Source organism: Thunnus maccoyii, chromosome 1 (genome assembly GCF_910596095.1).
Source record: "Thunnus maccoyii chromosome 1, fThuMac1.1, whole genome shotgun sequence".
NCBI classification, from domain to species: domain Eukaryota; kingdom Metazoa; phylum Chordata; class Actinopteri; order Scombriformes; family Scombridae; genus Thunnus; species Thunnus maccoyii.
In genome coordinates, this window is record NC_056533.1 from 13,493,382 (window position 1) to 13,519,676 (window position 26,295).

Here is a 26,295-nt window from a genome sequence, read left to right on the forward strand (position 1 = left end):
AAAAGGCTTCAGAGACCATTAGGAATGACCTTCAGTTTGTATGTGTGTGTGTATAAGTGCATGCCTGTGTGTGTGTTTTTTGAATTAAATCAGTGGTGAGAGGCTATGAGATAGATGTGACCAGTGTGCAAGAGGTCGGAGCCGAAGTGCTTCAACACTGACATTGAGCGGACATTCTCATTTCCTACTGTGTCTTCACTACCAGAAATGAGACTGAAGAGAGAATGTAGCAGAGATCACATCTGTGAAAACACATTATGAAAGCCACCTGCTCCAGTTTCCCTGTCACAGTGTATGATGCATGTGCCTTGTCTAAAAGCATGTGAATGTGTCGGAGAGGGAGAGAGACAATGAAAGAGACCTGCTTGCTCTTTAAATAAAGATAAAAAATATATTTAGGTTTAGAGTTGTTCAGTCTCTCACTCACTTTTTTCTCAGCAAAATGCTAGAGGCAGCATACAGAGTGTGCACATTACCTTTCCCAAATACATCCGTGGGTAAATTATGATACTGGAAAAAACAGCTTTTGACATTAATTAGAGCAATTAACCTTTCTCATTATGAGACTGCTGAGGTGAATGTCAATGTTTCCTAATTCATGCCAGCATTTCAATCACAGAGCTGCTGTCATAACCATGAAAAGTATGCTCTCTCCTCCATGCAACATGTCGCCTTAGTTTAAATGTTTTAGTTTTGTCTTCATTGTAGTGCTTTGCATTTTTAACAGCATCATATTCAAATGGAACTAAAACAGAAACATTCATGTTCTCTTCATTTAAGGTTAAGAACTTTATTTTTGCACTAGTAGTTTGTGGGTGCACACATTTTTTAAATTAATTTGTTTCTTTCATTGCAGTGAACCTCCTTTGCCTTGTTTTGCTTCTTGCATGATTTTAGTAAGTTATCTTTAGGAAGCTGTATATTAATGCATACAAAACGTCTCTTTATCTTAAAATGTTCATTCCATTCCCAATGAAAAGAGGATGTGGAGAATCACTTTTCGAGATTAGAAATGGTAGCTCAAGTACATTTATTGTCGTATTGGCTGGCTTTTACTTAAAAAAAAAAAAGAAGACAAATTTACAAATGTAAGTGGATTCCTGTTGTCCGCTATTAACAAGGGCAGTGTACTGTAAATATGAAAAATTTATACTGCACACATTTTCCAGTAGCTATTACAAATATGTGTTGAGACTGGGGGAATGTTTAATGGGTTTTCACAGTGTTACTCAGCCTGAAAGCTGGGTAGCAAAGAGGTCATGGGTGGAACTATCTGCTTGCACAAGGGGAGGGGAAAAGAGCTGCAATCTGATAGCTGTGGGGCCAAAGAGTGGGGCATAGATAGAGGGATGGACAAAGACAGAGAAAAAGTCGGGGTAAAGTCAAGGGCAGGAGAGAGAGAGAGAGAGAGAGAGAGAGAGAGAGAGAGATAAGCAATGAAAAAAGAAAAAGAGAGGGAGCAAAGAGACAAGATGGGGAATTTTTATGTAGCGCAACAAAAGGTTACACACTTTACATAGAGCAGTGCCCAAGGGGCTGCCTTAAAATGTTCTTTTAAAACATAGAAAGACCTTGTTGCTAGGAAGCAATTAGACATATTTTGACCCTGTGGCTTGATATGCCACCTTTTACTGGGAGTGTTACTCTGAAAATTTGCCCAGTGTATCACCACCACATGCCTGAGTAGAAGAGTGTCAACTTTGCAACATCTGAGTGTGTGCTCTGCATGGTGCCGAACGGATCTGCCATGGAATTTCATTGCTGGCCTAAGGACCGCAATGAAATCATGGAGTCCTGGGAAAAGACTAATATGATTATGCTTTGACAGAGTGGAGGTGGAAGCCCAGCCAGTCACCATTGTTCCATCACAGCATGGGTAAAATGTCTTCTCCGAACACCCACTACCCCCCTTTGAATTAATGTCCGTTAATGTGCACTCTCACTGATCAGCTGTTTTTCACTGCTCACATGCACACACAAGCACACACATGCACACAGTGATCCAGAAATGTAATCACAGGTAGACTGTGCACAAACATTAAGGCACACAGTAGAGTTAACACTAAGGTACAAGTAGCCTGGCACACATGCACTCAAATTTACACACATGCATACACTCACACACAGTGAATCTGGCACTCTGGTAGTGTTACAGGTGGTGTGTTTACATGAGGGCATCATGCTGTAATGGCTGGAAGTGGCAGGGGTTAATCATCAACTCCTCCTGCAAACCTTGCTAAGCAACAGCCATTACAAGTTTTTTCTGAAATGATTGAAATCCTTTCTGCTACTATGGCCAAAAATGTGTGTCAGCATGCAGCATCTACACACTCATTGAGAAACATTGTTACTTCAGCCCAGTTGTCCAACATTAATTATTTAATTTTGTTCTTTTTCTTGTTCGTTTATGCAGTTTTCAATGTCAATGTCACATTTAGCACAGGGGGGGGAAATCATCCAGCTCAGTCGAAAAACACAGATGGCCAGTTTGTTGGCTTGTTCAAAAATTGTGATAGCTAGACTTTAGAAATCTCGAGACAGCCATGTTATTAGCTGAAGGTTTTATAACACCCACCTCTGAAACAAGTCAGAGAGCTACGGTTGTGCCAGGCTCTTGTTTGTTTAAAGTCGTATGACATCCCACTGTGTCTCCACATGTACAGCTTTTTAGCTCTGTGGATGACAATGTCTGTCTGTTGGTCGGTGCACTGTTTTGTTCCTGTCTGAAATATCTTGACTATGGCTGGATGGATTGCCATGACGTTTTGTACAGACATCCATGATCCCCAGAGAATGAAGCCTACTGACTCTGATTCCTTGACTTTACTGACTTTACTTTAATTACTAGGGACACCAGTAGGTTCTTTTTTTGTTTGTTTTTTACATTTTTGGTTCTGAGTGAAATGTTGTGACAACTATTGGATGTATTGCCATGACATTTGGTATAGACACCATGTTGTTTCTGCTGTACCACCAGAACATGATTGGAGGAAACTGACAGTTAATATAACATGTGGAGAATAGTATCACACTGTGAAATGTAAATACAGTAAGTGAAAATGTGGTCTTTGAAAGCAAATTACATACTGTATTACCCATAAGATCTAATCTATTGTAAAAGTGATAGCTGCGTCAGTTGTTCACTCATAATCACTTCTTTGATTAAACAGTATCTCTTCTACTGTCAGCTTTTTGAAATGTGTGAATCTGCTTTGTCCTTCCTGCAAAGCAGATTTATGTACATGCTACTGCTAGTTAATCTTTACATGTTTTTACATGACCAACTCTACAAATCTGGTCTGCATCAATTCTGCAATTAGCTCTACATGGAGTAAACATGTTACAGGACAGGGTACAGAAACCAGAGAAAAAATACTGATTACCAAATATTTTCATGTTAAAATTGATTAATTGATCAATTTATTGTCATGTTACATTTTGCTGCACACAATATGTATGTGATATAATGATTCACTATGTGTTATTGCATGGGGGTAATGTTAGTTTTATGCCATTACTACATATATACTGCATTTTCTCTGCACAGTTATATCAGTTGGGATTTGGATTCTTCTCTTATGTTACCTCCCAGCTTTCTCCCTGCCTTAGTTTGCCTTCTCTGTCTTCTTTCTCTGCTCTTTCCTTTGATCCACCCCCCACTCTCTACTCCTCAGTCAGGGCTACAGGCGAAGTGGCTGGGACAGCCAACCAGTTTTGTTCTCTCCTCCGACAGCCTGTTAGGGTCAGAGGTTAGAGGCCCTCAGATAGTGTTCACTGCTGCCCCCTGGTGCTCAGTAATATCTACAGTAGGAGGCATTCCCCTGTGTGTGAATGTGTTGAGACTGTGAAAACTGGAGCCCTGCCAAGATTAGACCTGGAAAGGAGAAATAATCTAGCCAAGCCTGATTAAATCCCCAAATTTCCCCTAATCAGGACATTCAATTGTATTTAAAGAGTCTGAACAAGTCTTTAATTAAATTACACATTTCGAAATAGTACCTTTAAAAGCCCTAAAATGGCTTGAATACAATAAGCAGATCTTGTGAAATATAGACTGTAGCAGTGTTATGCACAGATACTCAAACTAAGTTTTTAAAATAAAGCAAGTGAAATAAAAAAGAAAAAAAAAATCTCACAAATTGGATATTTAAACAAAAGCTGTGAATGAGATTGGATGGCCAGCTTTATTTTCTAATGTTATATTTAGGCGTGAAACCACAATTCTTGAATGGTGTACACAATTAGTGTACAGAAACCTTTTCACCTCAACCAGATTGGTTTTGCGGCCCATGTAGTCAATGTTACTTGTATTGCACTCAAACGTTGTCCATGTTGGCACTGGTGGAAAAGGGAGCTGGAGACCAATAATGGTACAGACATTCAAGATAATTGCATACATCTGTCAAATCATGTGTGAGCTACATCAAACAAATTAGGCCTGTGTGCATCATATCAAAGGTACCTGTAGATGACATGACCTCTACAGATTTTCACTCAATAAAAAAGGTAAATTGCTAAAGCATTAGTTCAGGTTCTAATTGCTCCTAATATTAACACAAGTAAACTACGTTTTTACTAAGTTTTGTGGCTACTGTATCTTGCTAATTCTGCTTTGCTATCCCCTGATCTCTATGGTCTCTATACCCTCAGGTCTGTCTCAGTTCCATCAGGAGCCATCACCCCAAACAGTGCCCACTGGGGGAGCTGCTCGCTTTGAGTGCCAGATTGAGGGAGTACCCACACCTGTTATTACCTGGGAAAAGGACAAAGTGGCTGTCCCTGAGAATGCAAGGTGACTCTGCTTGTGTTATTATTATCTTTCATCTTATTAAGATCTTCTCCTCTCGTCTGTTTTTAAAAAAAAAAAATGTATTTTATTAGTAGTGGTGAGTGCCATGGTCCTACTCCTGTCTTTAATGTGTTTTCCGGGTTTTGGTTTTCTGTTTGCTCTGTGTTTCCCTTCTGTGCTCCTTCTCCAGCCTGCTTTTCCCTCTACACTTGCCCTGCATCTAGCCTCGTTAGCCCTGCCCTCAGGGGTGTACTATGAAGCAAGTTCAACATACTCAGGCTTTCTTTGTGTGAGCTGGCTCAACAAACCCTAAACTCGCACTCAGTGATAAGTGGTATCACGACAGTGGTTATGAACTTTCTTTGTTAACTCAGGCTTTCTGCTTCAGGCTCTGTGCACATCCCCATGAAAGGGGGCATTTGGTGTGTCATTTGACTCTTTTTCTGCACAAAATGGACCGATCGCGTGCTGCCTGCCTCAGTCAGGAGGAACAGGTCATCATAATGGAGAGCTATGGAGAATATAAATACATTATCACAGCAAAAAGCAACACTGTTGCTGCAAATAAGGTGAGAGAGGAATGCTGGCAGAAAATTGCTAATCGTGTAAATTTGTTAATTAAAAAAATAATTTATTTATTAATTGAGTAATTAGTTTATATACTTATTTTACCACTCATTGCACTCTCCGTGCCTCCCACATCCAGAGCTCTTAAACTTTAAACTTGATGCAGCAGTTTGAAACATTATACTCAAGAGGTGCATTTAGGTCTGACTCTGTCCCATAATGAAGGATAGGTGGAAATCACTTTAGATTCTGGCCAAATCAAAGTGAAATTGATATTATAGATGGAATATTATCTGTGACAAATACCAATAGATTAATCTTTTTTTTTTGTTCAAAGTATTTCTTCATTAGTTTATTTATTTATTTATTTTTTAATTTGAAATACAATTTGATATATTGTAACAAAATCCCATCCCGGAAGTAACCTAACCCTAACCTCTTGCACCATTACAAATTATAATATGATATATCAAATCAATGGTAAGTATGATAAAAGACTAATCAATTTTCGGTGTTCTAATAGCTGCAGTACCAGCAGTGTTAAACAGATTTGGCAGCAAATCAGGTGGTTATTGAAAGGACAGCGCTTTTTATTGCCGATTTAAGCCGAAACTCGGAACATAACCTGTTCGGACCAGGTTAAGTTTGCAGTATAAGTTACCATGGTGATCTAGCCAGGTTAAAAGAGAGCCACCTTTGTGACATTGAAAACCCTGGCTTTATGATCAACATACCTCACTAACCCACTAATCTCACTTTGTCTTGAAACAAAAGAAAAGTCATATAAATAAGTCATATCATGACTTTATAATTTAACTTTTTATAGAAAATAAACTAAATTGTAGTTCAGTTAGAAAAACACAATGAGATATGAAAGATTTTCTGGCTCCATCTGCATATTTGGGTCTCTGATCTGCAGCTGTATTCATTAAGTTTAAGTATTAAGAACTATAACTTGGTTTTCTGGGTTAAGTTCCATCAAGATTAAATCCTAGTTCAGATAAAAGATAGTACTGTTTCCATCATCCATTTAATTTAGCAATAACAAATATTGTGTCACTGTCTGTTTGCAGTTCATTACAAAAGCTTTATCCATCTAACATTGTAAATTATTTCAGAATCACCCATTTGTACTAAGAAAAAAGGTAGAGGAACAGGGGTTCAGGGTTGTACCTCTTGATTACATTAAAGTTTTGCAGATTTTTTTAGTTTCAATTGAAATTGGACCAAGAAATTTTACATGCCCCCCATGCTTATTACCCATAGTGGGTTTTGTCTGAAACCAGCTGTGAATGTCAGCGCAACACAAACAGAACCTGGAAAATGATAAAATCTCTTAATTGTCTAGTTTGACATTTAAATTTTGCTCATTAAATATATGAAACATACATTTACATGCAAATTGTGTAGTGCCACTTAATTGTAGCCTTACCATTACCTCATCTTCTTTGTATATTCGTCTGGAGCACATAGTGTACGCAATTACAAGCCTCAGTGAAGGAGTCAGAGTGCAGAGTTAGTTAAGCACTCTAATTTGACCTTGACAATTGAATGCAAGGAAAATGTACTAACTAAATAGTTTAAATGAACAGAACTTGCAGTCATAACAATTGTGTTCACTTTTTTATATTTCCATTCTACAGTAATAATGTGGCTTTGGAAGTGGATTAGAAGTAAAAAACCATTATAGAAGTCAGTATTCAGCAACTACAGGCCTTGAAGAATTACCTTGAGTTTAAAACAAACTTTACAGACTATGAACCCTGTGCTCTTAAAGATTAAGAAAAAATACCTTCTGCCACATCCTCGACTGGTGTATGACAGGTCTCTCTCTCAGTTATCTTTCACAAATATTCTCATTTGCTGAGCCATTTAACGATATTGACATTTCATTGTGGCTCTGCTGGCTCTGGCACCTTGGAATTTGTTTCCAGCCTCATTGCACAGAACTAAGTGCTAATGGCTGCTGTAGCCCTGCATGACCCGCAAACAGCTCCCTGCTCATAAGGTCTTATTGGTGGGATGTGGTTTTCCCACCTCAGGTGCTGTTAATGACCTCTCACAAAGATGAGCCAAAGGATGATTGATACATCACTGGCTTTTTCTCTGTTTTCTCTTGCTCTAATGTGTCTTTTCCTCTCTGTTGGTCCCTCTGCCTCACTCTTGCTCTTTCTCATTGCTATTATCCCCTTTCCATTTCTATTCCCTGTCACTCAACTATTGCCATTTTCTTTACATTCATGGCTTTCTGTCCTCCATTGTCTCTTTCTTTCTTTATTCTTTGTTTTTCCCATCCACTCCCTCTTTATTCTCCCTCTCTCTGTTTCTCTTTTTTTTCTCACCTCCTCTCCACTGTCCATCAACCCACCCTTTCCCTTCCTCCCTCCCTCACACTGATCACATTTTGGCAGGATTAATAGGCTATGATAACAGCAATAAGAGGTTGTGGGATGGTATTACATTGCCAGGGCCCTGGGGGCCTGGAGTAATACATCTGGAACATGACCTCCATAAGGGAGGGAGAAGTAGAGAGCTGTGGGACATAAACAGTCTTAGTAAATATCAACAGTACAAGTAGACAATGTACCCCAAAAACATTAAATATGCAAGCTTAATCACTGCTTGTATCTGTGATGCTGTGAAGCTCTTGTATTTGTCCAGAAAACTTTCACCTTGATGTTCCTGTCTTGCAGTCACTTTTTGAATTGACTTATAATTATGTTCTTCCTTGAATTCTTCCTTCCTATTCTTCCTTCTTCCTTGAAGTGGTTGCACAAAATAGTCTCACTCCTGAATAAAGGATGGAGCCCTGTGAGGACCCAGCAGGACCCCTGCAAAGTTGATCAGCTGGATGTTTCATTCCACACAGCACTAAACCATTTATTCAGTTGTTTGTCCCTCTCTCATTCGTCCTCTTACCCTCTCTCCCTCTGTAACCTCTCCTCTGTTTGCAACAGGTTCATTTCCCTCCCTAACGGGGTGCTACAGATTCTGGAGGTTACCAAGGAGAATGAGGGTGCCTACCGCTGTGTTGCATCCAACTCTGCCAGGAAGGACATCAGTCATGAAGCCAGGCTCACTGTCACCACAGGTGAGGTCTGTCGCAGTGCTTTATAGTGTTTGAATAGGCAGCCAGGCCCTGCTGGGAGCTGCCATGCCAATCTCAAAAAATCTTGAACTATGAAATATGTCCAGTGCTAATGAAATAGCACTCTCTCTCATCTTGTATTGTGTGAAACCCGCTGTTTGTATTGTGTGTTTGAAACTATTGTGACTAGTGTAATCTAAATCTAAAAACATATTGTTTATGGCAAATAACTAGCAATCTTCTCCGCCACTAAAAAATCTAGAATCTATAAATATGTAAATGTATTTATCTTTTGTTTTAAATGATTAACTTCTGGACACAAGATATCTCCTACTTCACATGCATGTCTTAAACTGAGATTTAATGTGAGTGCACAGAAACCTTCCCTCAGATGAATGTGAAAACAGCCTTCTGGTTTCAAACTCTGCATATACATCAATCTGCACAGTGAAAATCAAACATCCAAGTGAAGTTACAATTTTAAATCCACATTTTTGAGTGGAGCTCAAAAATGACACATTATAAAGGAATACAGCATAATACAGTGAATCAGTTATTGTTGAGAATTCATATGTGAATATTGTGGTTACTCTGATAATTTTAGGACTGTAGTAAGTTCATTTGCAGAAATAGTTGGTGCTGGGCAGCTACTGTCAGTGAATGGGGATGTCACAATATCCAGACACACTGTATCTCTGTATTTGTTCCCTTATAATATAAACAGACCGTGGGGAAAACAATGGGTATAATGTGATCAAAATACTGCAGAATCACATGGAATTAATTGAACAGCTTGAACAGCGCTGTTACTATGTAGCATGATGTGGCTTAAGGACCTGGGAATATGAATACAGAGCCACTGTTCTTCTTTTGAACTGTTGGAGGGGTGCAAAATGGACTGGATATTTGAATATTTCATTGTTTCCATTAAGCAGATAAAAACATGTTTTGACACAGTGTGATCTTTCAGAGTTAATTAAACTTTTTTTTAACTCGACTCATTAAAAACAATTAGGAAAATGCTCAGTGATTTCAAGTCAAAGGGCATATCTGAATTCTGTCTGATGTCTGACATTCAGGTCATCTGGGGCCACACTGCTAACTCTTCCCATGATTAAAACAAAACCTGCAGAATTCAGTTCTCTGCTACACAAAATTGAAACTTTTTTTTTTCTTTTGAAACTTTTCTCAACTCTGACTAGTTGTGGTTGAAAACTTGCATATACTCAATTGCCTTTTTAATGAAAATTCAGCCTACTAAAAATTCTGTGACCTTTGCCATATGTCCTTTATGTAATGTTATTTCTATACCATTTCTCTCTCTTCTTATACCCTCTCCATCTTTTTATTAGAATGCATTTTCTTCTTTATGTAAAACACTTTCAGCTTTTGTCATGTGTTAAATTCAAGGACTGTCCTTCTGATTTCAATGCATAAAGAAACTTTTATTGTGTGTTAATGAAAAGTCACCTTTTATATGGTTACTGGCATTGAGCCTACACATTTAATTTAGCCTTTTATAAGTGGGTGGTACTGTGCTTTGTTCATCTGTTCAGCCACTTATCAAGGCTCATTCTCTCTGATAGAAGATTTGCAAATTGTTCAATAATTCATTTCAGTGACTAAATTTGAGCATGATAAATACCAAGTTATACAATTCTGATACAAATTCTTTTCTAAACTATTTTCCAAAGTATGTCTACTCAACAAAACATGGCAATAAACAAGGATACATACATTACGCTGTAGATTATGCTCCAATCAATTAAGCTCTAGGCTAGCAATTAAGTTAAACTAGTACAATTTCAGAATATCTTTCAAGTATGTGCATTATTTGACTATTCTGACATCAGCATACACCCTTCTTTTAACTAAAATCCCAGTTTGACTGCAAACTATAAGAACTTGCATTAGTGGATTACATGGTGCAGTGAATCAGCAAATATTGCTGTGAAGTGTGATTTCACCATTAAGCAGCCCACATTAAAGTCATGGCCCCTGTCACTAGCTTACTACAGATCAGTCTAAAATTGTCCTAAAGTCCTAAATTGGCTGCTCTGTGGAAACCATTGTGTGCTTTTTGAGTCACAGCTTTTGTGCCCTTTAAAAGAAAAAAGGCGAGGGGGAGGACACAGATGAGGCTAAAGCAAACGAGTTAGATACAGCATTTGGACTTTTAATGATTTTACACACTTTCAAACCCTCAAATCCACAGGGGCTGAGTGTTTCTTACTGAAGAGACAGATTTTGGGTGGGGTATCACTTTTTCACATTTGATTAAATAATTACAATTAAATGTAATGGCAAATTTGAAACAGGGATTAACATCCGTCTTAGAAAATCATTAACAGCTCTGTCTTGGTAATTTTTTATTACTGAACAATAAGCTCCATATGGCATTGCCATCAGCAAGTTTAATGATGTGTCTGTTCTCATGCTTCTGCAGTCATTTGAATACAAAATACACTATAGATGGCAAAGTCTTTTTGGCACAACAGGTGCTCTACTCTTTGGACAGTCAAGCAGCATTTTGGAAATTTACTGCAGAAATATATATATTTTAAAGATCCCTTCCAGACATGTTTTAAGACATATAAAAGTACTCTGCTTTGAATAATAATTTGTGTCTGGTATGGTTTTTCCATTAAAAAAGTTCAATTAATCACATTCACATTCAGAAATTCTTAACATGGCATCTACTCCTTGTACCTCAACTGAAAAATGCATTGTCAAAATGCTGTTTGCCATCACTTTCAAAAAATATGCAATTTATCCTTCTAAACACCAAATCAATTTCACTGGCTCTGAATTTCCGGAGCAATTCACTGTGGAATTTCAGAATAAAAGCCTTTAAAATATATAAAACAAGATGTTCTACTCAGAAATGTATTGATTTATAAATGAACACAGAGACGCTGAATGCAGGTTGGAGTGGGTGTGGATTGAATGGAAAGAACACATTTATGCGCCGATGTCAGATCAAATGCCATCATTTCACTCGCTTGTGCTTCAGAGTTCTATGAATAGAATACCTCAACACCCATAGCCTAGCTTTGAGCTTGATGTTGAAGTCTTCAAGTTAACGTCCTTAACTCATGAAGATGTAGAAAATATGAAACATTCAGCTGCTTCCAACCCCTGGTTGCTTGCTTTCTGTGTTTCTTCTACTTACTTTACTATCTCCCTTTTTTATGTAGGCTACTTTACTCTGCACCTACACCCATCATATCTACACCAGACCCCTTTGAAGGCGCACCCTGCTGTGCAGTCCTTGAAAAGGCAGACTGACCCACTTAAAGCCTTATGCATAATCAAGGGATTCTCTATATAATCTCAATGATTAATTTATAATGTGTCTACAGAATGCCAGGTCTCTTTCCAGTGTTGATTAGCATTATGAGCTGCTGAGGCTGCCTGGGTTGAGCAGAATAGCAGGAAAGTAAGGTCCTCTCACACCAGTGGTACCTTTAGGACTGATACTCAAGAAATGAGTGTTCTGTCCCTTCAATGTATGAACAATATGCTTTGAATAGCATCATTATTCAGTGAATAGAAGAGAGGTGACTAAGACAGTGGCATTCCTTTCTCTCAAAAAAGGCTTCTTTCTTTTGCATTCCGTTTTCTTCCTCTCATTCTTTGCTCCAAACTCCTTTGTGCTATCTTGTGTGTTTTGCCACTTTGAAACATCACCAGCTTCCTCTGTCTTAACATTTGGTATACCATTTGTGTATACCACCATCCACTGGTTAAGGAGCATGATCTGATCCCCTGTCTTAAAATGGTCTACCCCATGTTGTAACTTAAGATTTAAGTGTATGCACAGAAAAGGTGTGAAGAGGGCAATTATATTAACCTTGTGTGCAATACCTTCCGACAAGTCAGTGAGGAAAAATAAAATTCTGGGCTGGTATAGCAAGGCTACCACCTTCCTCCATTTATCTTAAAACTTAAAATTAACCTTGAATTATTGACTGTGTTTTGTGGAGAAGACAAGCTCCTTGTTCACATGCTGGGAGTTAAACCGGAAATTTCTGGAGAAGCTGAACTGCCATTTTACTGCAAGTCCAGGACTGATCTAATAGCATTGAATCACTGGATTCAATGTATAAGTATATACTTCTTTCTTGTTATAGGCTCTACTGAAGCCCTGAACAAAGTTGTGATTGTGGCACCGCCTCAGAATGCAACAGTAGTGCTCGGCCGTCCCGCTGTGATGGAGTGCATGGCACAAGGCCAGCCGAAACCACTGGTGTCCTGGAGCAGACAAGGTAATACTCCCAAATGTTCTCACTTGATCTTCTCTCTCTCCAATTCTCATCCTTTTTTTCTGCATCTTTCATTATCTGTCTCCCTTTCTAGCTATCTGTCTCTCATGCACAAAGAACAAACATCATCACGTCAGATTTACATACCTGTGGCTGTAAAGTTGTTGTTTTACTGATAATAGCTGTCTCTTCTCAACTAGTCCTTTATTGTTCTATTGTGCATTTTGCCATGATTTACATAAGACGATGTCACAGCAATTCATTCACACCTCCACAGACACACGTGCACACAAACACACATGCGTGTGTGTAAGGTCTTGAGGGGAATTATGTTGTGAAACCTTCGGAATGTCATCTTCATGCTGTGATTTGGCAACATCACTGTAGTTTTCATGGAGTCTAGTGCTGCATCTGAAATTCTTCCTTCATTCACAATTAACCTCTAATTCTCTGTACAGGGAATTCTGTAGAAGACTATGCATTATGTCAGTTTTCATAAACTGCACAACACTATTCAAGTCATGTGTAAGGTGCTTGATTAGTTACCATATCTTGTTCACTGCATTTTAGAAAGTACTATAGTGAGATACAGTAATTCACAATTTTGGGGTTATCATTGTCTGCAGACAACGTGACAACACTACAAAATGGTGGTCAAACTAAATAGTGGTCAAATAGTAGTGAATAGTGAATAATTTTACATGCAGCCTAGGAGTGTGCCAATGCAGACGCCTCTGTGAACCCTGACTAGAAAGTCACAGAGCCACCTGTTGGTCACAGTGTGGGATTACAGGTCAAATCACCTTTGCTCCTCAAACTGCCGTTTCTCTCTCTTTTTCTCTCTCTCTCTTTTGTCTTGTTTCTCAGGCAACTGAAAGCCAGAAAAATTATCAAATTTTCTTAAGGCCAGTCTCTTCTCTCACCTCCTCGTTTTTTTCAGTATCATCTGAGACTATTCTCTGTTGTTCTTTGTTGCTTTTTTCTTTGATCAGATGGAAAGCCCATTTCCACTGAAGTGGTCGTCCTCGCAACAAACCTGGTGATTAGGGACACTAGGCGTCACCATGCTGGTGTATATGTCTGCAGGGCCAACAAGCCCAGAACCAGAGAGTTTGTCATTGCTGCAGCTGAGCTGCATGTGCCTGGTAAGAGTCATATTATTTACTGTATGTGGCAACAGAGTCTCTGATGCCAAGTTACTCTTAAGTCACCAAGTAATTGAAGTTCCTGTGGTGGTGGAAAAAAGTAGAGCTTCATAATTCAAAAAGTGAAGCCAATGCGAAAGTAACTTAAACCTGCATTCTCTCTAATGACCAGCAGGGTGCGACTCCACTGGCTCCAAAAACAAAATCCAATTGTATGGAGGTCTATGAGAAAATGATCCTACTTCTCACTTCATTTATTACCTCTGTAAACACTTTCCTAATGAGTTTATGGTCTCAATTGCTCGCTTCAAGTCTTCTTCATTACAGCATGATGTTCATTTTGTAAATTGTGGTCCCATTTAAAGTAAAATAGACAAATAAAGCAGGGTATGCTTTAGGGTGTGGCAACATTGGTTATATAATATAACCATGGTGTAACCCCAGAAAAAAATTAGAATTAGCATTTTTACATTTAACCATAGACTGTAAATGCGCCATGCTAACCAAGCTAGCACCTAGCGTTAGGGTTAGCTCCACCCTCTTGTCCAAATATGGTCAATTCTGGTGCCAAAAATCCAAGATGGCGACAGTCAAAATGCCAAACTCGAGGCTTCCCGATGCCATGGGAGTGGCTGTAAACGGTGGATAAATATTTTTGAGCATAACAACCCTGCAAAATGACTTCATTCACTATCAGAATTTGATCCATGCCGTCTGATAACATTTGGAAAGTCTAGAAGAGCCGCACAATTTAATCATTTCATCCCCATTCAAGTTAATGGAGAGCTAAACCGGAAGTTAGCTGGTTCAGCCAGCGGAAGACTCTGGTGAACATGTGAGGTGGAGTTAAAGGAAATGCTAATACGCTGCTTTATGGGCCTCACAGATGCAGAAAATCCGGGTAATTTTACCAGAAGTCAAACTTTTTTGGCTTCATGCACCACTGAGCAATCTTCATAGGAATGAACAGGGCCCTGCCTCCAATGCTGTAACCAGTTCTCTTTATACATCCATGTTTAAAACTGGAGTCCACAAACCAATGGGTGACATCACAGTGGCTACATCCATCATTTTTTCACAGTCTATGAAAATAGAAATATTATATTTTGTTATTCATTCATCATTTTCCATGAATCCACAAAGTCCAACTCAGCTGCTGTTAGATCTAGCTGTCTTTCAGTGAAGTGCAAATAAAGTAACCTTTTTAGATTACAGAAGTCACAAGGGAAAGCTGTCAATTATTAAAATCAGACAGTGATAAAATATACAATTTCAGCAGACAAGGGACAGGTTAGTGTAAGTTCTTTCTCTTTTTAAATGCTTTTCATTCAAAACTGACACTGGCTTTTAATGTTTTTTTAGAAAAAGTAGAGATTTAAAGTTTTAAAACTAAGTTTTGGTCTCAATAATATGAAAAATTCATGACTAAAAAGTAACAATCTAAGTTACAGTTTTGAAAAAATTGAAAAATATATGTATATTAAGAGTTAAACTCAGGACTGTGAGATTAATCACTTTTTCCTTGTTTCTTTTTTTTGCAAGATCAATGATTAACAAAAAAACAAACAAACAAAAATAAACAAAAAACAAACAAACATATATAACACGGGAGAGTAAACTAAACAAAACAACAACATGAACAAAAAGAATAAGTAAATAAATAAATAAAATTTTGACTTAATACTAGATGCATGTGTGTAGATGTGTGTGTGTGTGTATAAGGATATAGAGGGGAGAGTGTGCAGAAGTAGAAGAAGAAGGTCTTGCAAAAACCTACATGACACACCCACTTTACCACACTACACACCCTTAACTCCCCCTCCTCATGCCTAAATCTAACCAAGTGGATGTGTCATGTAGTAAGGTGAATGCGTCATGTAGATACTGCGGGTCGGCAGATAGACCTACTTAGCAGAAGAAGAAGGGAGAGAGTGCAGAAGAAGAAGAAGGGAGAGAGTACAGAAGAAGAACATGACTACAGTGATGGTGGGGTGCATCTCTTTCTATTTGAAGGGGGTGAAATGGGGATTAGGCCCTCAGACATCAAGCTGTCCAAACCCATCAGGACCCCTGTGCCCTGTCAGCCACCTGGGCCTGGTATGAGATGGTCCCGTCATGCAGAGCTGTCTTTTAGTTTTAGAAAACATGATAGGAGATAGATAAAAATGGCAAACCGGTTAGTAAAGAAAGAAAGAAAGAAGTAGAGAGAGAGGGGGGAAAAAACTAAGAAATTATTGAGGAAACAAATACTTAAAAAATGGTTTGTTGAGTCAGCAGGCTCGGTGCAGTTAGTGGCCAGAAAGTGAAGGTGTGTTGTTGTGTGTGTTGCCTGGTAGTAAATAAAAATAATTAATATCAGATTAATGTCAATCATAATAATGTTCCTAATAATAACAACAACAACAACAACAACAACAATAATAATAAGCAAATAACAATAATAATGATTGAAAACAAACAAGCAAAGCAAAAAAGCAAAACAGCAAAACAAACAAAAAAAAATCAATATCATCGTCATCATCCTATTAACATATGTAATAACAATAACAGTAATAATCATCTGTATAAAAATCAACATCATCATACTATTGGAGATAATCAGTGTTATAATTTTTAAGCATAATAGTAATCATCATATTATCATCATCACTCATCTGAGCCTATCAAGAATAATCTATGTAATGATAATAATACTGATCAACATCATGATAATCATAATTCATCATCAAAATTGTGTAATATTAATAATTTTGGTTTAATTTGTTTAATCAGTTTTGATTGACATTAGCTTGACAACATAAGCAAACACCACACAGTCTTTTTCAATTTTGGAAAAATCTGATTGGTGGACGTAACATCACTTTTTTCCACACAAACATTGCCTACTCAAAATCAGTGACCAAGAGCACAGACAAAAACACAAATACAGAAATCTCAGTGTGACACACAAAAAACAGTTTACCAGAAAATTGTGTGTTCATGTAGGACCAAAGGAGAAAATATTGTATGTTTTCAGTGCCTTTAAAGAGATCAATCCAAAATACAAGATGTCTCCTCTTTCAATTTTGTAATGCATAATCAGTGATAATTGTTAAGTCAGAGCTTTCTGTTTCCTACTTCCACCAGCCCCTCCAGTGATTCTCCAGCCCCCAGAGACAGTGTCCCTCTCCCGAGGAAACACAGCCAGGTTTGTGTGCAACAGCTCTGGGGAACCTCCTCCAGTGTTGCACTGGCTGAAGAATGGCCAGCCAATCAAGTCATTCAGACGGGTGAAGTACCAAAGCCCTGGAGTCCTGCTCATCAACCAGCTGGCACTGGAGGATGCGGGCTACTACCAGTGCATAGCAGACAACGGTCTGGGCACAGCCTGTGCCACTGCCAAGCTGACGGTCATTGTGAGGGAGGGCCTGCCCAGCCCTCCTCGCCACCTGTCTGCCATGCCCTACTCTAGCACAACTGCCCTGCTCACCTGGGAGAAACCTGAGTACAACTCGGACCAAATCATTGGCTACTCTTTGCACTGCCAGCGAGCCGCAGGTGTGTGTATATTTACAAGTGTGTGTAGCCATACAATAAGCTTGTGCACCTTTTCTAAAAAAAAAAATAGATTAAAAAAAAAAAATATATATATACATATATATATATATATATATACACATATACATATTAATTTACATTTTCCTTTCTTTCAGGCTCAGATAATGTGGAGTACCAGTTTGCAATGAACAATGACACCACAGAGTATCACGTCAAAGAGCTTCACCCTCACACTGCCTACACATTCTTTGTAGTGGCTTACTCTCCCATGGGTGCCAGTCGCCCGTCCATGCCTGTTACTGTTGAGATGCTGGAGGATGGTGAGTATCAAACTCTGTGTATGCCGGTAAAATAAGGCGGGCCTGGGATGCTTCACTGAGTCACAGAGCAAATAATATTAGCTTGCCAACCTTGTAAGTCCTCAGCATTTTTAAGAGGTGCATGAATCATCAGTATCATCAGTTCATAAAGCATCAGTTTATGTAGTCATTGCAAAAGCAGTAGTGGACACTACAGAGCATTTTCTTACAGCTGTTTTTAAATCTTACTGACATTTTATGTTTTATTTTATTATAGATTCACTACATTTATGCCCCACTGAAAGTCCCCTTTCCACATTTTGATTTGGTGCACACTTTTAAAGGTTTACTAAGTAGAGATTTGTTATAGATAGTGTGTTTTACAACGGTCCAGGAATTGTGCTGATATATAGGATGTGCCTTGAATGTACATCATTATTCCTTCCTGTAGTGCCGAGTGCACCTCCTCAGCTGTCAATAGCCAGCACCTCCCCCACAGACATCAGGTTGATGTGGCATCCATTGTCCTCGCAGCACAGTCGAGGAGCTGTTACCCGTTACCGCATTGAGTACAGCACTCTGGATCAGGGTGAGTAACCTGGCCAATACTCACAACAAGTTCACCATAACTGCCTGTAGGCAGTGAAAGCGCTTATCAGGAGAAGATATTCCCTTTTTAGTTTCTTCACAGAAATAACTGTAGTTTATGAAATTATTTACTCTTTTATTCTGTTTCTGAAAATAGTTCATGATGGCTTGAGTGCATAATCTCAGAAATTTGTATTATAGGATTAATAGTATTTAGAAAAGACAAAAGTTCATTCTGAATAGAGCAGTTTTCATTCTGTTGTCCTTGAGAGACAGCAACATACTTGAATTATTGCTGAAACAACACAGGAAAGAACCTGTATTTTTTACTGTGAGATACAAGTTATCTGTTGAATCATTAATTTCAAGAAATATTGCTGTGCATTTTCACAAAATAAGACATTCAGAACATCAGATATGTATTTGTGTTCCCACAGTGGACACTGTGTTCTCAGTGGAAGTGGCAGGTAATGAGACCCAGTTCACATTGAGAGAGCTGCAGCCCAACCAGTCCTACAGACTGAGGATAGCAGCTGGAACAGGCGTTGGCTTTGGGGTTCCATCTGAGTGGGCCCAGCACCAAACCCTTGCCCACTATAACCACAGTGACCACAGCATGGGTAAGAAAGACACCAGACCTGGCTCACTTAGCATTTGTGAATTCCTTAAATTCCTATTTCTCACCCAGGGTTCACACTGGTCGTAAAGTATTATTTTTTGGACTGTCATGGAATTTTGAGGTTTTTGACAGGAAAGTCAGATATGTCTGTATCATGTGTGTGGTTTTATGGAGGAAAGCCATACATCAGTGTTGAGTTTCACTAGCCTGGGACCGAACTTACCCTCATGTCTTTCTGAGCCTGGCCAACTGCCTGCACACACAATTAATGTGAAAATATCTTCATTTGACTCCTGGTGGCTTTTAAATACATTCTGGACCTCATGGTTTAAATTGCGACCATGTAAAGAATACTTTTTAAAAGTGTGTAGTGCTCTCAAAATAGGTAACCATCTTGTTTGAACAGTGGTGCTGTGCGGAACAAAGTTATTAAATTATTTGGTGCACAGGTACTAGTCTTACCTTGATGGCTACTATAAAAATATACAGGTTGTTCCTAAAGTGTGTGAGGATTATGTATGTTAAGATTTATTAAACAGCTCATAACATACATTAAAAATTGTGGTCTGTAAGAGATGCTTTTCAAAGAGATGCCTGCTCAACACATGATGACCAAACAACCAGCAAATTAAAGACCAGACTAACATCCGCTTCTTGAAAATGGGCAATAATAACAACTATAACAAAATTCATTTACAATTCATTTGAATTCATTTGAATTCATGTAGCTACTAGAATTCATGTAGCTACTAGATAGCGCATGTGTACATGCGCTATCTAGTAGCAGCAGTAGTAGCAGTAGTAGTGAGAGTGAAAGTGAAAGTGCCCTGTTAAGTTGTAATGTTCCATCATCTAGACTTGTTGGTCACACTTTTTTTTTCTTCTCCAATCTTTTTCAGTGATCTTTGCCCCTACTGAGATGAAAGTTAGAGCTAGAGTGAGCACACTCAACGTAACATGGCATCCCTCACCCAATCACACACTAATCTCTGGGTATAAGCTGTCCTGTCGAGAGGTGGAGGCTGACGAATCAGCGAATGGAGGAAAGACAGCACAGACCCACACCATCAGGCTCCGTAAGAAGGCCAGGTATCATCTCCTCACTGGGCTGGGTAAGTTATTGACAGAAGCAACTTCAAAGTCAACCTGCTTTCAACCCTATTTTGCTTTCATTTTTCCAAATACACACTAACACCAAATCCAGTTAGATGGGTTGACAGCTAGGATGGCTAGGACTATCATTGTTTCTATCTCATAATGTTATTTTTGTCCTTCCCTTATCTCTCTCCCTCTGCCTCTGTCTCCCTGTGTCTTTGTGTGTGTAAGTCCCTGACCGTCAGTACGAGGTGAGAGTTTGGGCATTTAACAAGCAGATAGATGGATCTGCTGCTGTGTGGAAGGGAAGGACAGACAAGGCTCATGATAGAAGTAAGCATCCCTTTTGCATGTGTGCATGTATACAATAAATGAATGAATGAAACATATGGATGTGTTCTCACTTTAATGAGGTAATAAAACAACTGATGATTACATTTTCCAAGATTCAAGGCAAATAATGTGCATGTTTGTGTTAAAGCATCAACACTGCCCATGCGCCCCCCTCCATTACCTCCAAGCAGCATCCAAGCCATGGCCAACAGCTCCACCTCCATCTGGTTGCGCTGGGAGAAACCGCGATTCAGCAACGTACGCATCATCGACTACACAGTGCGCTGCAGCCCAGCAGGAACCACCAATGCCTCTCTGGTCTCCTACCACACCAGGTCAGAACCCAGGATGAACAACTGAAACTTTATCCTGTATATAATGTGTGAGGTATACTAGCCCTGGGGGTCTAAAAACCTATTCATGGTCAAGTTTCCTGTATAACATCATATTACTTATTAAAAGTGGTCACCAAAAAGACATATTCTTAAGCCACTCTAAGGCAGAGAAAGGAGAAATTGTATATCAAAAGCCTTTATTTAGCTTTTTTTGAAAAGGATGAATGGTTAAAACCATTTGGAGGCCATTCAGTTGCTCCACTATATAAATGCTTTTAGTATAGCTTTTCTGCTTGTAGGAACATCACCTTTGTTAATACAAAATCCTCGTTTGATCAGGAGCATCACTTCCCATTATTAGTCTAATTTAACTGTGTCAGGAAAAAACACAGAAAGAACTTTTATAAATCTCAAGTCTGATGTAGTGTGTTACGATGCAGTGATCTAATTCTCTGCCTAAATTGAAGCCACGGACGACATGCTAGTAAAGATATATTTATTGAACTAAATGATGAACAGTAAATGAATGAGATTTCAATGCAAACAGAAAAATTAATAATCAACCAAAATAAATGTTCTAAATGGCATATTAACAGTTATGAATGAGTGATGGTGTAATGTTAATGATAGCATAATTATGGAGAATTAATTAAGGTTGAGGTAATTTAACTGACCAACTCCTGTAAGAAATTAACTAGAGAGTTCAATTTAAAGGTCCAGTGTGTAGTATTTAGTAACATCTAAAAGAACAGACTTGGTAAAAATTGAATAGATTATTAATAAGTATACCTTAATTAGTGTCTAATCAGCTGAAAATAATAATTGTTGTGTTTTCGTTACCTTAGAAACAAGCCCTTTATATCTACATGGGAGCGGGTCCCCCTCCACAGTGACCGCCATGTTGCATCGCCATGTTTCTACAGTAGCGCAGAACGGACAAACCTAACACTGGCTCCAGTGAGGGCCTTACGCGTTTTAGATTCAGTGGGCGACTACTGGAAATGCACCGGTTTTAAAACGAAGAAGAAGAGCGGACCAAACATTTTGTATTGTGAGACGTTTTTGAAACCAAAATCTGATAAATGGAGGATTATACTTATTTAGAAAATCACAGGAGCGTGAATTGTCGTCGTCAAAGAAAAAAAAACATGAAGAAGCTAAACGAAATCAGGACAAGCAACGGCATAAAACGAGGATAAACCCAGATCGAAATCCCTGATGAGAGAAATGTTTGCAGACTGACGCCGAAGTTTCCTGTTTACTGCTGGACAGGTAAGAGTGTAATGTATTTATATATTTATTTTGCCCCGCTGGTAATGGTTCAAAACCTAGATGATGTACAATGTTTATTAGCAGTACATTAGTTTCCCTGAAAAGAAACGCTGCCACGTAACGTTAAATATTAGCACACTTTAGCCTCAGTTTGTGCCTCTCACAGAGCTGGTGGTCTGATAAGAGACAACAGGGAGGCAACGTCGTGCTAATAACCCAACGATTTATCCATTTTCTGTGGCAGTAAGACAACACATTGACTGATAACTAAGATATTTAGTGCTGGTAATGTGGTAAAGACGGTAAGTCAGAGTAATGAGTTAGTGTGAAAGATAAACTGAGAAGAAGTCTGCTCATCACCGAGTTAATACATCCTGTGAATTTATATTTATATTTTTCACAGTGCTCCATGATTTCATTGTTTGCTCCTAATTTGTCATTTAGGAGCATATGTACACATATGGGGGGCAAAGTTAGCTTATAGTCCAACACAAGTAACGTTTTCCCCGTTTCAATGTTGAAAAACATGTAATTGTGACTAGAATTTTAATTTTACATTCATCAGTCAGAAGTAGAATTTTTCTGTTATTTATTTTGGTGTGTTTATCCAGGCCAGCCAAGGCTCCCAGTATCTTAGGACGTAACGTAATGTATTACAAGGGTTTGTGACTGTGTCATAAAGCACTTATTTTCTTGATGTTGCTGTTGTTTCTCCAGCTATGAGAGAGGTCCTGTAGCATCGATGCATGGTATTGCCTTTATCTTCATCCTAAAGTGACTGTGTAATAGGTCAGGGGTATTTCACCATGTGCCATTGATGGCTGGGAGTACGTTGGTTTTCATTACAACCAAAGACAACAAAAGTTGATTTCACTGAATAGCTACTCGTCTCTGACTGAAAGTGTGCTAATCAATTAAATAATCTGATCTAGTCTGTTGTTGGGATGAAAATCTGCATGGGATAAGGTTGAACAGTTTCTGGTGAGCACATTAGATAGATAGATAGATAGATAGATAGATAGATAGATAGATAGATAGATAGATAGATAGATAGATAGATAGATAGATAGATAGATAGATAGATAGATAGATAGATAGATAGATAGATGGATAGATAGATAGATAGATAGATGATTTATAATAAGTTCATTCATTTGTGCTGTTTTATTTTTCTCAGGCACTATGGGTTGGCATTATTCACCATGTCTGTGACATTCACACCCACCATATCAGAAGTATTGCAGACCAAGTCAGGAGAGGTCTAGGTAAGTGATACACATTTGTTTGTCTATGTAGCATATTAACTTACCCTGTAAGTCCTACTCTTGGTTAAATAGCACTATTTTCACATGTACAACTGCATAAAATGTATGAAATAGTAAATTATCTTCATGTGTAATGGTAATGTCTTCCACAGAAGCAGTTTTCCATGCAGCTGCTGCTCTACACACAGCTCCTGGAGCAGATGAGGAACAGCAGTGCCAGTGAATCAATGGTGTTGTTCCTGCCATGAGAGCATCTTCATCCAGAGCAGTAAATTGAATACCTTTGGTGTGGTATTGGTCTGACCCTTGTCAGCTATTATATGTGCAGCAATTTGACTGCTGGAAGGTGATCAGATGAGTTTAATCACACTGCTTTTAGTTTTCAAACAGACTAATGATTTGATAGATTATTCTGTCTTTATCAGTCAACTCTGAAGAACACAGAATAAGCTGTCAATATGTTTGTGTTTGTAGAGTAAAAGCTGCATGTTTATGTTATCCTTTTATTGTCCAGATTGAAAAGGATGTCCAAAAATGTTTCTGTTAAATAAAATATATTTTTTATTACAAATGTCATTATTCTTAGTGTTGTTTTTTATTTTTTTATTTTGTGGTTCAAACTAGTGAATTACAGTTAACATAACCTGAAGTGGCACTGAAAATTAATCCATAACATGTACTACAGTGCCCTGTTCTGAGGATCAGTGGTATTCCACCTTCACTACTGTTTTATGTTGCTTTCTAAATATAAATAATGACAATATAAATTAATGGTGGAAGTGGTAATGACAATATACTGACTGCAGGGAAATACTGTCATTGCATAAGTATATATTAATATGTTTGTCATTGCAGTTATCACAGCACATCTGATGAATATCTTTTATTTGGTAAACTTGCACATTTAAGTTGAACAAATGTGAATATATAAACAAAAAGTTTAATAATTATTCAGAAAATATATAAATATAGAAAATGTATAGAACAAGTATAAAATAAATAAAATATCAGAAATGTAACAAATAAATATGAGAGGATGACAAGTTGGTTTCCCTGGCCTAGAGAGCCATGCTGTCAATAGATGAAATGTCTATAGGCAGCATAACGGTACTCCCGGTTGTCATCTCCAGGCTTCCTGGTTTGGCCAAATACAATAATGTCTTCCCAGTACCGCCTGTGAATGCATAAAAAGCATTTTCAAGACAGTACTGGGGGAATTGCGGTATTAGGCTCACACAATCTGCAGGGTACTGGCCACAGCATTTCCTCTCCCGGTCCATAGGCATGTCTGTACAGTTACTACAAGTACACCATGGTACCCCTGGCACTCCAGCAAACGGTGGGACACCATGCCTGCACTGATGCATCATCAAAGCATCAAAAATGAACCCTGGCTGCCTCTGAAGCAGTTCACTGGTGAGCTGCCTATGCTCCTCCAAGGTTATCTCTTCAAGAAGTTTCTGAAAAAATAAAACACAGGAAAAACACAGATAAGGCTTTATAGGTTATAAGTTTCATGATATGTTGGAAATATGGTAATGGTAGTGTAGAATATGGATTGTAGGCTGTCCAGTGTTCCCAAACATGTCTACAACAATAACATGATTTTAAAAAAAAGTCAAAATATTGCTGCTCGATACTGTTCCTATATAGTATTTGTATAATCATTCAGTAGTGTTGCAGATGTTTTCAGTAGCCTCTTTTATACAGAGAACTGGCATTATAGCCGTAAAGAGGATCCAAGGGGAGGACATGTCTCTTCGTTTGATAACGTTAAAAGTAAAGTTAGACTTTTCTGTCGGCTTCCCGACTCATTTTAAAAACACGAGAGAAAGAGAGAAAGAGAGCAGCTGTGGTCGAGTGAGCTAGAGGATGATCGCTGATAGTGAGGAAGCCGGTGAATCAGATCAATAAATGGTTATTTTCTGATTGTTTCACAGCGGTTAGCTTCTAAAGCACAAACACACCCACACACCTCTTCAACCCTGCAGCTGTACACTGCCCCGCCTGATTTGGTCGGAATACGGGCTAAACAGAACAGCGAGGCGGATTACAGGTGCAGTATTCCCGCCTTGAACGGGCTATGTAAAAGGGGCTACTGATTCACATTACACTGATAATACATCAAACTATACAGACTACAGTAATGTAAAGCACAGAGCTGCTATGTAAATACAACTTTATGTTGTATTTTTAAAATTGTGCAGAACGAGTAGGAATATGATAAAATAATTGTATAAATAACGTCCTCAGTCGCTTTGGTCCCTTTGGAGGGTTTCCAGCTTCTTCCCCTGCTTCCGCGGTGCCGGTGATTGCTCTCCTCCCTCGCCTGGCCCTGCCTGCAGCAGCACCGCTAACTCGCCCCCTTCCTCTCCCTCTAACCTCTAGTACTTGACTCTGCAAACGGATAATAAAATATGTAACGTTATCCTGCCAACGCTATCTCGCTATCAATAATGCGTAACTTTAGAATAAAATAACGTAAGTTTTGTTTAGCATGACGTTGCTAATGTTAGCTTATATTACCAAAACAATAAAACACTCATAATTGCTATCTTACTTGTGAGCTATAACCTATAGTACTATAGACTAAATAACTAAATACATATTCACCTCATTGCTTGACTTGTTAAAAATGCTCGAAGTTGTCGTGGACCCTGACATCTTCAGCAAATAGCTTCTTTTCCTTGAAGGCCACCGTAGCTTCTGGAACCTCTTCAAAGTGAGGGGAGGGGTGAGCGGCGGAGTGCTTCAATCTAGAACCTTACCGTTAGAGGCCGCTAAATACCACACATATTACACACTGGACCTTTAAACGACACCAACTCTTGATCATGAGGTAGATGGAGAGCAGGAGTAGCGTTGTTTAGCCTACTTTGCGTGGCATTATCTTTAGATGACTTGAGGGAGATCAGCTGTTGTCTGTAGCGTCAGGTCGGAAAACCAGCTGTTCTGCAGCGGGGTTTCCCAGAGGAGTTTCCGCTTGTGAGCATTGTGGGAGCCTTTAAGGAGCAGTGTTGGTGTTACAGATTCTTCAGGCAATTCTCCGAATCACCACAGGGTTCGCTGTTACAAAGAAGGACAAAGGCTGATCTTTG

At 38.7% G+C, this 26,295-nt stretch overlaps 1 protein-coding gene across 3 annotated transcripts in view; it reads left to right on the forward strand.

Moving 5' to 3' along the window:
- igdcc4 (immunoglobulin superfamily, DCC subclass, member 4) overlaps nt 1-26,295 on the forward strand; it is a 62,480-nt gene that overhangs the window by 22,841 nt on the left and 13,344 nt on the right. For all 3 annotated transcript variants that reach the window (XR_006097479.1, XM_042419441.1, XM_042419435.1), the window contains exons 3-13: nt 4,651-4,792; nt 8,314-8,447; nt 12,578-12,712; nt 13,702-13,854; nt 16,981-17,391; nt 17,547-17,711; nt 18,142-18,279; nt 18,716-18,898; nt 19,797-20,009; nt 20,224-20,325; nt 20,474-20,660. Coding sequence is in view for 2 of the 3 variants with exons in the window: in XM_042419441.1 (XP_042275375.1) it covers nt 4,651-4,792; nt 8,314-8,447; nt 12,578-12,712; nt 13,702-13,854; nt 16,981-17,391; nt 17,547-17,711; nt 18,142-18,279; nt 18,716-18,898; nt 19,797-20,009; nt 20,224-20,325; nt 20,474-20,660 (1,963 nt within the window). In the remaining variant the exon portion in view is untranslated. The remainder of the gene's footprint in view (nt 1-4,650; nt 4,793-8,313; nt 8,448-12,577; nt 12,713-13,701; nt 13,855-16,980; nt 17,392-17,546; nt 17,712-18,141; nt 18,280-18,715; nt 18,899-19,796; nt 20,010-20,223; nt 20,326-20,473; nt 20,661-26,295) is intronic.